At 50.5% G+C, this 17,521-nt stretch overlaps 1 protein-coding gene across 16 annotated transcripts in view; it reads right to left on the bottom strand.

Moving 5' to 3' along the window:
- The window catches only part of Hdac4 (histone deacetylase 4), a 250,023-nt gene that overhangs the window by 43,189 nt on the left and 189,313 nt on the right, over positions 1–17,521 (bottom strand). For 10 of the 16 annotated variants that reach the window (XM_063267463.1, XM_006245443.4, XM_006245438.2 and 7 more), the window contains 7 exons: positions 16,192–16,304; positions 13,334–13,450; positions 13,047–13,245; positions 10,738–10,976; positions 4,730–4,984; positions 1,892–2,078; positions 132–265 (listed from right to left, as the gene is read on the bottom strand). In XM_063267463.1, coding sequence (XP_063123533.1) covers positions 132–265; positions 1,892–2,078; positions 4,730–4,984; positions 10,738–10,976; positions 13,047–13,245; positions 13,334–13,450; positions 16,192–16,304 — 1,244 coding nt within the window. The remainder of the gene's footprint in view (positions 1–131; positions 266–1,891; positions 2,079–4,729; positions 4,985–10,737; positions 10,977–13,046; positions 13,246–13,333; positions 13,451–16,191; positions 16,305–17,521) is intronic. The other 6 variants (XM_063267465.1, XM_063267466.1, XM_063267468.1 and 3 more) reach the window with 1 other exon arrangement.

The following is a 17,521-nucleotide window of genomic DNA, read 5'->3' on the forward strand; positions in this document are numbered from 1 at the left end:
ATGTTTCCTGAACCCTCTCCATTACTACAACACGAATACAGGCAGGTAGAGAGCATGAGTACAGCAGGCTGGAGACCATGTCCACGTGTAAACAAGGCAGAAGGTGTCTCTCTGTCCCACAGACCCCATACCTCACACTTGCCACGGAGGCCAGTCTCCTGCAGGCGGGACCAGATGCTCTGGATCCTCCCAGCATGCTCCGGGTGGCTGTTGGTGTTCCCACAGGTGCACTGGTGCTTCAACATGAGTGTGTCATACACAAGGCCTGCAGTGGAGCAGAGCTGAAGTCAGAGTAGTCCCCAGGGCTGAGCCACCCAATGCCAGAAGGTGGTCCTGGGACAACAGCAGACTTCTCAGGAGGAAACAGAGCAGAATTGGTTCTTGGTTCAAGTTCATCCCACCCCCTCTTCCAAGCTGTTACTAGAGGATTTTGATAAAAGCATAGTCAGAGACAGACCCAGCACTGGCCAACACTGCAGCTTGGAAAGACTGGCTACACCAGAGGGCCAAGTTGTAGATAGAAAGGACAGAAGGGAAGACACTGAGGTCTGGGTAGCCTCTGCACTACACTGACTTCTAGGAATGGCAGGTGTTGGTCCTTCAAGGCCTGTCTGCAGGTCACTGCCTAGCCTGTATTAAGCTGGCCAGTTAGGTGGGCTCTGTCTGAGGTGCCAGGAGGTCCAGGCCAGCATTAGTTTTGTGGCAATTCAGAGCAGTTCAATGCAGGGGTTGTGGGGGCGGGGGCAGGGTGGGGATGAGAGGTGGCATGCACTGGCTTCCTCAAGATAGACATAAGAATACGAAGGGAACTTGACCTCTTACGGGAGACGCACATGCAGATGTGGATTAAGTAAATGAACACAGCTTAACTTCGGACTACAGAACTGAGCCAGCCTTCACAAACAGGAAGTCTCTTCTGACTAGCCACAGGGAACACTATGAGCTATTGCACTGAGCATTGTTTGCATGCAAGTTGCCAAGGTATCATGGCAGAGTTTTCCTTATCTGAGCTGCAGTCCTTTAAAGACATGTTAATTTCAGCCATTGGTCAAATGCTCATGGACAGAACACATGGTAGGTTCTGTTTGACTGGGTAATTTTACTTTTGAGATATTACTATTGGAACTTTTCCCTAAGATAGAAAGTTTCCTCCTAAGAAAAGAAGTACTGTAGATGCAGTGCTCTGCAAGAAGACACTTTCTAAGGCCTGGGAAGGACCGAGCCATTCTGTACTTACGTAGCTCTCCTTCATTTCATTACAGAGGAATGTTAGATCAACGGTACAGGACCGTCCCAAAGCTTCCCTGATGGCCACCACAGGGAGCTCTTGGAAGAGGTTCTGCAGCTATCTTGGGGAGGTAATCTCCATCCACACAGCTCTGCTGAGCTCACCCTAGACCTCTGGACCTTTATGGCACAAACTAAAGTGGCACTGAGACACTACGGGACACTATTTCCAGCCCACAGGATGGGGAGAGGGTCCTGAGTCTATGTTCTGCTCCAGCAGTTTCCACTAACTATCACACAGGCTGTCATGGAGCCTCCTGGCAACGCTGCTGTCCTAGGCTTGCTTTAGGAGAATATATGCAGAAAATTAAGGCTGCTATTGCTGCTGGCCAAGAACGAAGGCTGGGAAGCCCCATGCTGACACACAGGTGGGACTGCTTTTTTCAGGGAAAGAGAAAGTGCTTTTCTGAGCTTTTGGCCAGCCCCAGAATAACAGGATCATGGTGTGCCCCATGACTGAGTGGTTCTCAGGCCTGGCATGGTGCTGGCTGTTTGTCTCTAGAGAGCTGCAGGCTGCCTCCTTAACCTCTCATTAGTGGCTTGCTCCATGGCCCTCCTTCCCAACACCCCATATCTCCTACCCCAGCAAGAGGTCATGAGTTACCTGTGGTGAACCTTGGTTTGGTGGGGGGCTCCTGGACTGACATGGGGAAGGTGGCAGATGCTGGGGAGGACTGTGCGCGAGACAGAGGTCTGTGGCTGCCAAATGACACAGGGATGCCAGCAGCCTCCATAGATGCCTGGTAGTTCCTTAACTGGTGGATCCTCTGCTGCTCCAGCAGAAGAGCTTGCTGCAGGGCAGGAAAGAGGGCCATTAGTGCAGACCATTTCCCACCAGTCAGTGACACTTATTACAGTCACCCCTAGCCACTGACAAGCTGTCCACTGTGGGACAGCTAACCATGGATGCATGCCTCCTAACCACGTGCCATGATCTGAGTGGGATCATAGAGGAGAAGGCCCTTGGCTTACAAGCCCTGTGTAAAAGGATAAGGGAGTGGCCATCTCTAAGGCCAGGTGGGGCTTGGGAAGAGTTCTCTGAGGAGACACTGCGCAGTGGTGGTGGGGCAGGTACTGGAGTCAGGTCATTCTGGCCAGTGTGAAAGTAGGACAGTGAGCGTACACTGCCATCCATACCTCCACAGGTTCTTCTGGTAGTGAAAGAGCAACTGATCTGTGGACCAAACTCGGCAGGAAAGCAAAGGCAGACACATAAGGGCCAGCTCTATACTGTCTACTGTGCTCCTACCCTGGCCTCTGAACAATCTAGTATTCTCATGCTAGGAAGGTCACAACTGTGGGAGAAATGAAGGGGCATGCTACTAAGGGCTCAGGTACCCTGGGGGGTTGACAAGGACATACTGTGGGGGAGGCAGAACCTGGCTGAGTGTCTGGCAAGTATGGGGTCACTAGCCAGAGGATTAGCCACCCTGAGGGATGTGGACCCTGATGGGGACTGATTGGGGGCTGGCGGAGGTACAAGTCCTCACGGAATAAACCAGTATTGTAGAGTGAAGTAAAGAGGAGAGACGTCTAAGGTTGGCCTGCCCAGAGGCGGCAGTGAACAGAGGAAGCCACTTCCTAGGGCCTGAGAGAGCTGAAAAGGGAAGCCATGTTACCTCATGCTAGTGCTACAGGTCAAAAGGCAACCTAACTGCATCCCACCCCCACAAACCTCATCCCAAGGCCTGTTTGGTGAACAGATTGTATGGAAAAGACTCACTTCTGAGAAACTGTACAACCCAGAGCTGTGAGGCCCCAGGGAGAACTTTCTGGAGACAGGAGGGGAACTGCAGACAATGACCACAGTAGGGAGGCAGAGCACCTCCTGTGGGACATTCAGGCTGAAGCAGAGGGCCCAGAGCCTCCCTGCTTACATCATAGCACGAGGCCCAGGCTACTAAACAGCCGACTGAGTGATATTCCCTCTGCATTTCCACACTGCTCTGTGCCTGGGATCCCCATGAAGGAGTTTTATTGATTGTTCTCCAGAGAACACAGCGCGTTAGGACTCCTAAGGACTGTCTCATGCTTGGATCATACCAGTACCAAATGCAGCTACTGAAATACGCAGGCACACAACTGTATGGTAACAGAATACTGGATTTCAACAAGGGCAAGTAGGTCTTGGCTTCCTGTGAGGGTCTACTTCTGACATGACAAACACACCCATGTCCCTTTGGGTATCTTAGCCTGAGGCAGTAGATAGTTCGTGGCCAGAACTGTCCCAAGTGCCTGACTCACAAGACCAATGGCATTTGCCACCCTCTGTGAATTTTACTATACGGTAAAGAGCAGTGGTTGTGTGAGAGGACAGACTATGGGGCCTATTGCCAATGGAGATACTCAGGAGAAGCTAAGCCATCCTCACACTGTGGCGGCTATCTAGTTGTTCCAGGGCCCATCTGAGAATGAAAGTCAATAGGTGCTTACTGGTGGAACCCTGATGTTCTGGTTTTACCAAGTGCTACAGAGATGCAGAAGACAAATCTAGAATGTCATTGGACTGAGGAAGGGCTTGGCTGGAAGAATCCTGGAGTCCAGCAAGCAGGGTATACCTGTGAGTCTACGCTCTAGAACAGTACCCAGCTGCTGCCTCTTGGGAATACAACTAGAGTCCACGACTCTGGATCCCCTAGCTTACCTGTTACTCCTAAGGCAAAAGCAGCTTCTCCGGGGGTTCCCTAGCTTCTAATCTAGGTCTCCCCTCTGTCCCTGGTCTCTCTAGACAAGTGCCAGTTTTTCACTGCAAATTAATAGTCCCTGAACATCCTCAGTCTGGCAGTCTGCAGCAGTTACTGTACCCTGGAGCTCACTGTCTTCTCTGGATCAGAAGGACAGTGACTAGAACAGCAGGTCCCAAGGTCCCAGTCTCATCTGACCTTGACTTGCTTTTTTGCTATTCCTTTTTGAGACATGCTCTCCCTATGTAGCCTTGGGGAGCCTGGAACCCACTGTAGACCAGGCTGCCTTGAACTGACAGAGACTGCCTGACTGTCTCTCCAGGGATTAAAGTCAGCTCCTTTTTTTTTTTTTTTTTTTTTTTTTTGGAGGTGGGGACCGAACCCAGGGCCTTGCACTTGCTAGGCAAGCGGTCTACCACTAAGCTAAGTCCCCAACCCCTAAGTCAGCTCCTTTTTGAATATACCTCAACTCCCCTACTTTGCTCTGGTTCTAGTGGTTGATCACCAACACTTGTTTTGGGGTTACAATCTACAGCCTCCCATACCAGAGGAAAAAGTGCAGGCCACATGATGGAGACGGTGTATGCACTCCTTCAGAGGGCAGATGTCGATGTGCATGTACCTGAGAGTGTACAACAAATACACCCTTCCTCCCATGAGGGCAGTAAGATAGATGGCTAGGGTCAAAAAGCGACTGTCTGTGATTCAGAGGCCAGGAGAGGCTGAAGGTCAAGCTGCCTGCTCTCCTCATTCCACACCTGTCTAAAGAGAAGCTCCTGTTCAGTGGCTGGGCGCTGGCTGGGTTCCGCCTCTCGAGTGGCCTCTACTTCTTCCTCCTCACTCTCGATGGGCTCCTGCTTCACCTGCACACCAGCTAAGGAGGGCTCCTTCTGCCCAGGGAGCCGATCTAGGTAGGGCTCATCCAGCAAGGCCTGGTGTTCACGGAGCTCCTCCTCTGTCTCCTCCGGGTGGCTCTCAGGCTGCCGAGGTGGCTCACTGGGTTTAGAAATCATCTGCAATACAGAGGAGACAAAGGAGGTCAGGACAGCCGTGGCACTGGAAGAAGTTCCTCCACCTTCCACAGCTCAGGAATGCTCTACCAAGGACCTGTGTGATCCAGGGCCAGCAGGTACCATTTACCCACACAACATGGACCCTAGCAGTATCTGAGACACACAGGAAATGGTCTCAGGGCTAAGGTAATGTGACCTGCAGACAGAGGTAGACAGATACTAGGTACCCAGTGCTCATGCAGTGTTTTCGCGTGTATCAGGTAGGGAAAACTAAGTTAGGTTGCAAGTGTCAGCTCAATGTGCAGAAGTGAGGAAAGGTAAGTTCAAGAGAGGCCAGTGTCAGTCACATGGCCACAGATGCTGAGAGTAACATCCCCAGATGCCACCTAGCAGGACATACTGTGGCTGGAGAAGGGCAACAGAGGCAGATGTCAGTCACCCTGTGGTAAGAAACCAGTACAGAACTGGGAGGGTCGAAAAGTCCTCAGAAGCTGCCTCTCTGAAAGCTTAGGGAAGTACCAAATAGAAAGGACCTTGAGGACATACCATCAGTCTGTGGGGGACACTACTGGTGGTGCGCCTTCAAAAGTATGTGCCAAGCTCCCCAGCTAACTTTTATGAAGCTACCACACGGCTGTGAAAGCAAGATTTCTCCAATTATGTTCTGAAAGCCTAGACTGCTCAGGGGATCTTATGCCTAAAACCCCAAGACACAAAGGAAGACAGTGGAAGCCAGGGAGACACTGACCACAGGGCACTGCTTCTTACTGGATAGATGAGTTCCGTGAGAAAGGTGACGGTGGCACTTGTCCTGTATCTTAAGCATGCTGAGTATGAACATGCATACAATGGGGTGGTTGAGTGAAGTCCTACACATGTGAACTGGCATGGCTGGGATTGTGTCATATTGTATTCACGCAGACCAACACACTGTACACTGTAAACAGCCTCAATAAAGCTAGGTGAATAAAGCCCACGCCAGTTTAGTGAGCTGTCAATCCTCTCTCCGGCTGATGGGGCAGACTAAGCAAGCAGGCTTTATCAAACATGCATTGCTAAGTATTTGTTCCCCTGTACAGTTTGTGATGTGCTAATGGCACCTTACTCCCAGGTATCCCAAACTCCTAACTCTGACTTTGGGCGGGGGAAGGGTAAGTGACACCATTCTAGCAAGCACCAGGGGCAACAGGTAACTGTTAACAGGATGAGGTGACCTGGGTGTCTGATGTCAGGTTGCTGAGACTGGGCCCTTTAGGTCAGTCCTATGGCAGGGATGGAAGGGACAGAGTATCTTTAGATGACATGGAGGAAATTCCCTGGGGAAGGTGGCTTCATCTGCTAGGGAGTAATAGCAGAGGACAGAACAAGAGAAGCTTGGATGGGCCTCTGGAACAGGCCACCATTGCACAGCAGCTTACAGGTAAAAGAGGAAGCAACAGGGCTAGGAATGCAGAGACAGACCCTGGGGCTCAGAACACAGCAGAGGGCTCAAAGGACTTCCTTTGGGCCCTGGGTGGAGAACAGCAGGGAGACAAGCTGCAGTCTGGCTAGAAAGGTTGAAGTATAAGCACTGGGATGCAGATGGCAGGTCAGGCCTAGGTCAGCTACCTTCAGATAGAGCCAGAGGTGGAAAGGCGGGCCTACAAGGACAGGTGCTCAAGCAGTCAGAGTATGACTGAAGCCCTTTCTTTATCCCTCCCTACTTCGTCTGTCTGTAGTCGGTCTGTTTGACACACACACACACACACACACACACACACACACACACACACACACACACACTCGGGGTCAAGAATGGCAGAAAGGTATTATCGACGTATGGCTGACCTGCCCAAAGTGACTGGGCTCTAAGGCAGTCAGGTCATTGTAAAGGCTCAGTTCTAAGTGGTTACAAGTGCCAGGGATAGTAGCCCATGATAGTCAGAAATCAAAATAACTGCTAAAAGCAGGCCGTGACAGGTAAGGACTGTCATAGGAAGCGTGCAGGGTGTCTTCTGAAAGGAGGAGGCAGGGTAAGTGTGCTGTGGGCAGACAAGCTCCATTCCAACATCTTTATTAATCAACATGGAGAAAGATGTCAGAAAAGCACACACGGCCATTCACCTCCCATCTACTGCTAGGTTAAAGGAGAAACAGAGAGAGGGGCCTTTCTTCCCAATACCCTTCTATGAACAGCTGAGCCCTAGTACCCTCACAACACTCTCTGTCTTATGGCCCTACAGTCAACCCCTAATAACTTCTGTGCTCCTTTCTGGCTTGAACATATCCTGTGTTCTGTTTAGTGTCATTATCTCTTCAGTGTCTTTGTACCACCTATGGTTCTGAGTACCTTCTGTTTTTCTTAAGGTTACAGTTCAAAGTACTCCACTGGACAACATTCAAGTTCCCTAAAGGCTGGAGTCTACCTTGTTAACCCAGGCAGGAACACTGGTACTGACACATAAAATAAAGGAACGCCCACTTAGAACCCCGGGCTCAATGGCGACTGTGGCTTACAAGGGGACCTCTAGGAAAGTTGGGGGGAGTACTAGTACATGGTTGTGGGCAATTCTACTAGCTGTGCCTGATGCTGAGAAGGCCTCAGGCTTCTTGCTTTTAGTTCCCTGTCAAATGGCCCCCACTGCCAGGGCAGGCTTCCCTGTTTCCTCTCCAGGTTGGGTACAGTTTGCTGACAATGTGAGAGCTCACTGGTGCCACGCATGCTGCAGCCTTGGCATGAGATAGGCAGGCAGAAAGTCCAGAACAAGAAGCAGGGACAGGAAGGCTCTCAAGGGGCTGCGGCTTGGCTAGGCCTCCCTCTAGAGGATGCCTATCAGGAATGCTGCCATGGCAATAAGGGCCACTGAGAGTCCTGTCACCAGTGCAGAACAGGCCGTGGCCTGCAGTGGCTGGGCCACTCTACTCAGCACTGACGCAGGTGCTGGTGCAACTAGGCTTTGGGAGCCACAGTCAGAAACAGCACTCCCTTTCCCTCTCTGACCTCATCTTTGCTTCTCTGAGGCCAGAGATGGGATCTTCAAGCAGAGCTGGCTTTGGGAAGCAAACCTGGCCTTGGGCAGTAACAAGAGAGGCCGGGAGAGGCGAGCAGCAGTTTGCCGACATGTCAGCTCCTGCTGTCCAGACGCCTCTTGGACATCAGAGCCCTGTTTTATCAAGGGATGAGCACACACACACCACCATATCCAGAAACAGCAGGATTAAACCTCACACTGGAGTTCAGAGCCAGAACACCACTGGCAAGCGAGAGGCACTGGATAAATAAACCACGCACAGCAGCACAGCAGCACATCAGTCCGAGTTCTCATACAGGAGAGCGAGGCCCAGTGAGGCCGACGCTTGGCCTGCACGAAGATCATCGGTGCTCAAGAACTGCTTTCAGCTACGGGGAAGATTGTCGGAGTACAACTGCCGACTTTTCACAACAAGGCTGTGGAGAGGTGGGTCTGGAGGCAGCAGCAGAAAGGGGTGCTTCCCTGTCAGGATGAGAAGCATGACACTGCTGCCTTCGTTCCCTGGGAGATTTTCTCCCTTAGTGTGCTTTTGTGAAGCACATTGGTATGGGCACAGCACTCATGTCAGACGCTGACACCCATGTCAGGAGGGACACTGGCTGCCACTCCAATCCCAAGAAGTCCAGAGGGGAGCCAGTCAGCAGTCCTGTTTTGTCTCTTGGAAAAATGGCAACGGTTACAAATGGCTGTTGGAAACACAATGCTAGAATGAGTAATTAGCTCCTGTCACATCTTTGGAGCACTGGCACTTTAAGATGGAGGCCGAATGCACAGTGGGCAGTGAGCCCAGCCGTGGTCCCCACTGTGTCAAGCAGGGAGTGGATGGCCCTCAGGAGCAAGCCTCTCAGAGTGGGGCAGGAACACTGGTGCCAGGTAGCACAGAGAACATCACTGTCTTCCTGGGCGTCCTAGGAAAACATTGTATAAACGTTTCAATCAACTGTCATTTGCTATCACAAATCAATCACGTAACAAACCCCAGTGAGATTACCCAGCTTCTAAAGTCATCTTCAAGAATATGCCACACGTGAATGGGAGTTTCCTGTCTTCAAACCTCCTACCACAGCACTCAGGCAGTGACACAGTGAAATTAATAAGCCGAGGCTGGCACCGGAGAGACGGATGTGCGAGTGCTTTCCACACCTGGGAGCGCAGACAGTGGGCAGGAACCTGTCTCGCCCCAGCAAATGCCTTTCCCGTGTAAATGACGGGATGCCTGGAGCTCCCAACTTTTAAGATGCTCAGAATGTTGGGCTGAGGGGCTGAGGTCAGTGTGCATGACAGGCAGGAGGGGCCTGGCTGAGCCTGTGCTAGGCATGTGGTCTGCAGCGACTTCCTTGGGAAACCACTCGGTCCTGCACCTCAGCCTGCAGCAGAGATTAAGGTGGGATGGGTGTGGACAGGAGACACCGATCCACTGTGGGGCTCCGTGGATCCCTTTGGGTTGGAAACAGGGCCACCTCTGAGCATGCACTCATCTTCCATGTCTCTCGTCCCTGATCCTTTCCCACCTCCATAGGAAAGCCACAGAAATCAAAGGACCAGTGAAGGCGGCCTTCATCTCAGTCCCCTCTCATTTCAGTGTTCTGTGATCAATCCACATCTAAAGACATTAAATAGAAAGTTCTAGAAATAAACAATTTCTAGGTTTTAAGTGCACATTGTTCTGTTTAGCATCATGAAACCACTACTTCCCCCACAGGACGGGCACCTCCCCCAGTACACATGCTGGATGGGCTATGCTCCTAGCTGATTAGTAGCCACCTCCATTCTCTGCTTGGTTGTTGCTCACAGGGCTCTTCACTGCCGGTTTCAGGAACCTACTGAGAGTCCTGGACTATACCCCATCCCAGGTAGGGAGAATTAACTAAACTCATAGGCCCTAAAATCCACACCTTTAAACTGAACAGTTTAGTGGTTAATAGAACTGTCTAACCATCACTAAAACCTAACTTGGGGACATTTCCATTGCCTCTAAACATAAATGTTCTACCTATAGACAGCTGTTTCATTTCCCTACAAGCTCTAGTACTTGACAACCACTAACTTCATTCATGTCTCAAGGCAGTGGCCACAACCTGTAGTCACAACCCCTTTGGGGTCGAATAACCCTTTCATCACAGGGGCTGGCTATCAGATACCCTGTATATCAGATATTTACATTAAGATTTGTAAAGAGTAGCAAAATTAGAGTTATGAAGTAGCTGAGTTGATAGTGAAGGTATCTGACTGGCAAACCAGATGGGAATACACTAAACTCCTCTTTCCTGTAGATGGGGCTGAGAGACTCTGGACAATCTGACAGTACCCAGACCTCTCAGGCTGGCCTGCTTCCAAGCTGCTTCTGATGACTCCCACATTTAAACGGATGCAGGCGCCAGGTGACTTGAAAAATATGCTTCAGGGACTTGATGTCACTGTAAAGTTGGAGGCCTTGGGTGAGAGTTTGCTTAAAGATCTACTTGGCAAATGACTTAAGAAAATCCCTACAAGAACTGCCTATGTGGATTCCCACACAAGGATGCAGAGGCCTCTTGCAAGGATGTGGCCCACTACTTACAGGTCCAGATGGACTGAGGAAGGCTCCACACAACAGCACACCTCTCTAGGCTCCCACCATGCACCAGAGCATGTGCTCTACTTTCCCCCTTCTCCACTTTGGCCACTCACGCTCAGCAGGGGCTAAGGAAGACAGCGAGGCACACAGCATTTGGCTGCAGGTGGCAGCAGAAACAGACCCACCTTGCTGAGGTGCAGCTGCTGCTGCTGGAACTGTTGCTTGTGCTTCTCCAGAAACTGCTGGTGCTGCTGCTGGATCACCAGGTGCTGCAGGGCCTGTGCGTTCTGCGGCAGGGGTGCTGACTGCGTGCGCCCCAGAGGTCGGTGCTGCCGCAGCTTGTGAATGGATGGGGACACCCTGTCCGCACCAACCAGGGACTGTGTGTGGAGGGGCAGTGCCCCCAGGCCTGAAAGATACCAGTCTGAAGATAATATGGAGGAAAAAAAACAGCAGAGGGGAAAAGGAAGAAGAGAGGGGAGAGACGCTGTTGAGTAACCAGTGGAGAAAACAACATGCCTGCCAGCCCAGGCACCTTTTACGACACGACTGTCTGCAAACAGGCTCAATCCCAGCTCGAGGCTGTTAAGACTGGAGCTTGGGCTTTAGCAGGGCAGAGAAAGTAAAGTCACCTGGAGATCTCATTGATGCAGTCTCTCCAGGAGCTCACAGAGGAGCACTTGAGAAAGTATGGCAGCAGCCTAGCATCAGCTTGCCACACCTCCAATAGATGCTTCCACAGGATGGCTCTTCTAGCTCATGCATATCCCCAAACACCAGAAAGAAGAACAGTGTGCAGCTGACCTGCCGAAACTCAGGGACAAACTGACACCCAGGCACTGACGAGACCTTGACCTTCAATGGATTACACCTCAGGACTCTGTACCAAATACAGAGTGGCACTGGGAGAGGAAAGGAGGGCTGCACTGGGAAAGCATCAGATCTCCCCTAGAGGCATAACAGCGGGGCTGCAGAGAGAGCAGGCGAGTGCATGCAGATGGTGCAGGGCAGCAGGGGCTGCAGGACAGACAGACCTGAGTTCAAAGGAGTGGGAAGGACTTAGAGAAGAATGTGTACTTCCATAAAGTTCCCTTGGTCAGCCTGCCCAGGAGGAGGGCTGTGGTGCAAGGCTGGAGTCTCTGCTAAGAGCTGACCCATCTGCCAGTGGTGTTGTGCTCAGACAGCGCTGAGGGACGGACGGCAGCTATGGCCACATAAGTAGAGGCATGCTGTACTACTACTTTGGCTTGGATGTTCACAGGCCTGTGCTCTACAAGCAGTATTATTCTTCATTGCTCTAGACAGTAGGGAATTTGGCCTCTAAAGACAGCTGTGGTTGAGCAGAGGAAACCCTGGTCAGGAGGCTCCTTTCCTCAGGAGAACAGAAAGAACCTAGTGAAGCCAGGATTAGAGAAGAGGTGCCGGGAAGAGTAGACGGACTGCTGGGGAGAGTGTGGCGTCTGAGGGTGAATCACAAACACAGGCCTGACATCCCAGCATTTAGGAGACTGAGGTTAACAAGGTTTAATATCAAAACAGCAACAAAGGGCCAAGTAAATACAATAAAGAGACAAACCAAATCTAAAACCCAGTCCAACCCCAAAGGAAAAGCCTCAACCAGGAGATCAACACTGACTGGTGCTGGGTGTCAGACACTGCCTATGGGAACCGAGTCTTTTCACTTTGTCACTCTGGGCTGGTATCTCATTCACAGATGGGAAGATGAAGCCCATAGTGACAGATTTCCAAGAGAACAGACAGGAAGGGGCCTAAGTGTAATGAGTGTCCCATGGTCACTGGGACACTGCTCTCCAGAGCTGGAGCCGGGTGTCCCAGCATGTCCAGATCACTGACTTGGGAGAAGCAGGTGCACACTGGAGACAAAAAGCACAAGACAGGAAGGAATCCAATACAAGCCCTACCGACCGACCAACCAGAGGCTGGCAGGGGAACACTGGAACATGTATAAGGCCAGCCCTAGGATTGCTCTGACTGTGATTCGGAGTGAAGCAATAGGTGTGAAGTCACCCACTGACCTACAGATGGTGTAGAGAGCTGGGCCGAGTCACCAACACGTAAACATTCCACATGCCATCATTTCTGAAACAGTACCTCCAAAGCATGGTCACTAGGTAAATGTCACAAGTTTATCTTTCTCTAACTTGTATTTTTCTTAATGTAATCATCCTCAAGCTGAAAAATCACTGGTCAGTTCTGAACTTCATACACTTGCTTCTTCAAGCTGTAGGGAAAACTATCAGTGGGAGAGCAGGAGGCTCAACAGAGGGCCACTGGCACTGACTTCTACTCCATGGTCAGCTTTCTAAGCAGGGCATAGTTTTTTGACGCAGCTAAGGTAGGTGGCTACCATATCACAGAGACCCATAGTTTCTCCTGTTGTATGGCTCGGATGCTCTTTCCAGTCTTCTTTAAAAGCTATAGGAGGTTAGCTATGGCTGACCTAACTGCACAGAGACCTGGCTATGCTTCTTACCTGTGACAAGGGGCGTCTGGGTGGGTGGCTGCTCCAGCAGGACCATGTGCTGCAGGAGGGGGTTGTGAGCTGCTCCACCGTCCCGCTCCAGGGGCGAGGTGCTCAGGTATGGGGTGAGGTGGGTCCCAGGGAACAAGGAGATTCGCTGCTGGAGGGCTGGGAGAGCAAGCCTCTCAGCATCCTGCTGGCCTGCTGCACCCTGAAAGGCACAGTCAGTATACTCAGGCTGTGGAAACTGAGGCAGACAACCACCCCCACGCCACACAGACTCACAGAGGCCAACTTACAGCAGCAGGGCCAGTGGCAGGAAGTCCCAGGGTGATGTTGGGCAAGGATGGTGATGTATAGAGAGGAAGTGGGGCAACAGAGCCTTCTCGAGTCACAAGTCTGTGTGCCAAGCTCGTCTGTAGACAGAAGACATTGTGACCGTCAGAGTCTGCTACAGATGTTCCAATACAAGCAGCACATCCAGGACTGCAAGGGGCACTTACAGCATGAGGTGCTGACGTGTGGTTACCTGGTGCAAAAACAAGCTGCTCAGACTGTGGCCTCCAGTGTGGGTAAGGCCTTTAAGCATGCCACAGGCAGAGAGTCAGGACTCCCACTCCTGAGGTTTTCCCCTCCTAATGGGTTCCTGCTACCTTGTTTGTTTTTATTCAACCTACCTACTTACCATAAAACTATGGATAGGATATTTAGAACAATGCATCTTAAAATATTTTTGTAGTTAGGATGTTTCCAAGAGTGACATCAAAAGCAGAAACCAGGGAGAAAGTTAATGGTGAGGAGGAGAAACCCTGTTCTCATAAAGGCAGGTGATGATGGCAACAGGATCTGCAGTGCACAGGGAAAACAAAGACTGGAGTATAAAGAACTTGTCAATCAAAGACCAATTAACATGAGAGCAGAGCTCAATAAAGACAATGACAAAAGAACCCATTTCAAGGGAAATGAAAAAATGCTCAACTTTCATCAGTGACTGAAAAACATATTTATCAAGTCATCAAACTGACAAATTTTGTAAAAGTGCAGAAAAGCTGAACCGAGTGGTCATGAGATTATAAACTGATGTCCTTTCTGCAGAATGATTTGGCAATCTGTTTGTAAGCTTTAGAAGCAGAGTTGTTCTTGATTGTGAGGCTTCACTCTCAAGATACAGTGGGAAGAACAGGCCTAAGGAAATGGCTCAAGCACCTGAAGTTAGCTACGGTCATTTAAGTAGTCACATGGAGGCAGTAATATATGGCTTCTATCTATATATCTATATATGCTCCAAGTCACAGTTAAAAGAACACATGGATTTGTACATATCAACACACAGAGGTCAGGAAATGGCCTGCTAACCATGCTAGCTGTTACTTCTGTTTATTAGTGTCATTATTCTGCCATTACTCACATTATTTCTAAGGGCAATGGTAGAGTTAGAGGTAGGCTTAGGGTAGGTTTGTCATTAGAGTTAGTGTTAGTCCTTGGCTGGGGGCAGAGGTAGTAGGCTTAGGGTTAGGGTTGTTGGCAGGGCTAGGGTTAAGATTGTGGGTAGGGTTAGGTTACAGCTTGGTATAAAGTTAGTATAGGCGCTTCCTGGGAGTACTGTGGTTCTTCAGTGGACCAGGGCTAGTAATAAATTGCACACTTTGCAGGAAAGTGAGTATGTGCAGTTTGTGATAAGGGGTGTGTTAGCTACCAGCTTCTTTTCCTGCACAGAGAGGTTTTTGGGACACTACTAGGGTGCCCCAAAGATCCCACCATGCATAACCCACACATGAGCAGCCTTCAGCCACTGCTCATTCAAGTCTAGCATTTGAAATTCAAAAGGAATGTCCACATGTGATCCAGGACTCAAACACCAGCTCGGTCTGTGACAACAACTGTCTGATGAGAAATGCCGGCATTACTGTTCTTGGGGATGCTCTGGATGCTTTAATTTGTGGCAGCTCAATTTGCATATTTGGGCTTTATAAAGATGAACACACAACTTAAACCAGAACAGCTCCAAATGAGGAGCTGTTACACTATTGTGACACATCTAACTGCCCACATCACATATGTGTCTGGGCCCACGACCAACAAGAGGGAAGCTGAGTTAATAGCGTCCTAGGGCAGGGAACAGTTTTCTGGTTGTACTTGAAGGCTGATTACAGGTTGGTCTCAGCTGTAACCTCAGTCCTGCAGAAGGACTGTTAAAACTTGTAACACCCTAACGAAGAACTAAGTTGAAAGGCTAACTAATACAAATGAAAGAAATGAGAGAAATGAAAGTATAAAGTAAAAGGAATGGAGTGACCCTTACTTCCTGCAGTGACCCTCATTTCTAATCTCCCAGACATAAAGGGGCTAGAAACCCGACACGAAGAAAGCACTATGCCTGTGTAACTTCCCTTGAGGCTATCAGCTCTTTGGAAGGGCAAGACTCATTTCTCCATGCTAAAGAAGGAACTCCTATGAAGGGAGGAGCTCCAAAGAAGCCTCCTGCTCACTGAGCTCACACAGCAGACAGCGATACTGACTCATCCAGTATCTGCCGCATCCTGGCCTGTAGCAGCAACACTATTGGGACAGCCTGAGTTCTCCTGTGTTTCCTTCACGGCCTGTCTTCCCTACCTCGGGGGAAACTTGGAGAGCAGCCATCTCTGCTGCTGCTGCATCCTGGGCCAGGCTTGTGGGTCAGGGATGCTTGTGGAGTGAGGGGAAGTATGCAGTGTGTGTGCTGGGACCTACGGTTCTGGAGCGGTCCTGAGTTCTTCTCCAGACCTTTCCTTCCTCCCACATTAGTGTCCACCAGTACCATGCACTTCCCTAACCCTTGATTCTTGGCTGTTGTAATCTGTGTATCTCTCAAATGTCCTTTTCACTTCACAACCGCTCTCACATGACTGTTGCTTGCCCCATGTGCCTTAACACAGTGTGTATGATGACAGCTGCTTCTGTGACATACCTGGAGAAAGATCAAGAAAAAGGCAGGTTGGAAGCTCCCACTATTATGGGAACGCAGGCCCTCATGTTTCAGAGGACCGTGATGAGGAGAACAGGGAATGACACCTAGAAGGCCCTTCCCAGAGTATTCCTACATTTCGGTCCTACTGGACTGTGAGGCACAAGTTAGGTACGCAGGGTGCTTGGCCTATATGCATCTGTGCTGACCCACCTCAGCTGGAGTGCTGGGCACGGTGGGTGCAATGCCATTCTCGGTGCTGACGTTGCCAGAGCTGCTATTGGGGGAGCTGGGACCGGAGCCAGGGGCGCTGCTACATGCGGAGTCTGTAGATGAGAGACAGCAGTTGTGGTTGGGTACTGGGTTGACACAGAGAGCCCTACCGCCTCCCCAGGTTTCTGCCTGCCAGCCTGCTGCCAGTGTTTCAAAGCGGGGATGGTAACAGGATTCCCTCAGTCTCAGCTTGGCTGCTGACCTCCCATGAGCCTCCCAATGATGAGGCTCTGTGGATGCATGGTTGATCCTGTTAGGGTGCGTTTATTACCTGCTCTACAGCTCTTTAGAATTTCAAGATGGTTCGAAACATCAGAAAGGTAAGCTCTTAAACACTTATTAATATTCGAACAAAGACCAGTGAATACAAAGGCCCAGTAGTTTTTTTTTTTTTTTTTTTTTTTAATTTCAAAGGTCAAACTCACTGTGTCTGTAAAAATAATTTCTAACTAAAACCTATGGTGACTGCTCAGTTTACATGTAGCCCTCTTACTTTACTATGAACTACCTGGCAGCCAGGAAACACAGGCAGTGGCTTCTGCAGCTTACAAGTGTGATTTGAAATCATAACGTTGCCATGTGTCGGGCTTGACCCTGACCAGTGGGCCAGGCACAGTGTTCTTCACGCGTATGGCTGGGTGCAGCTATCTCCAACCATGCAGTCCGGGTGGTGCCTCTCTGTGTTCAGGGGCAGATGCTGAGCTTTTGATGTCTGGCTCAGGGGCCTTGTGACCATGGCATCATCTGGTTAACATTTCTCAAACACACACAAGAACTACTTTCCTAAAATAGTCAGGCAGTGGCAACAGCACTCAGATCAAGCCCTACACCTGGCTACAGCAGGTCACTGAGGGGCTCAAGCACACACTTGCTTAGCACAGCATAGGCACTCAGGCACCCAGCTAACAGGGCCGCTCAGCTGCAGAGCTGGTTCTGAGAGCTGTCTGTAAGCAGAGCCCTGGAAGGCAGAGGAGGGAGGACGGGGCGGACTGGAGCAGACATCCAGCCCTGCAGATCTGGGAGGAGCTTGGCCTTTCTGAGCTGTATAAGGCATCTTTGTTTCGCATCGCTCACAGATGAGGAAGCCGTGTCCAGTGCATCGCCTGCCCTGCACTTACGTGTGCCAGGGCAGAGACAATCTGACACTCATCCTGACAGATGGAGAAGGCTTGATCCTATGTGGACTGCATGGCCCACCAGTCCCAAGGCCACTTCTCACCCTCTAGGAGCTGCTTGCACCCTATCCCATCTAGAAGCCTGTATCCAATGC

The sequence above is a fragment of the Rattus norvegicus genome, chromosome 9, assembly GCF_036323735.1.
Source record: "Rattus norvegicus strain BN/NHsdMcwi chromosome 9, GRCr8, whole genome shotgun sequence".
NCBI lineage: Eukaryota > Metazoa > Chordata > Mammalia > Rodentia > Muridae > Rattus > Rattus norvegicus.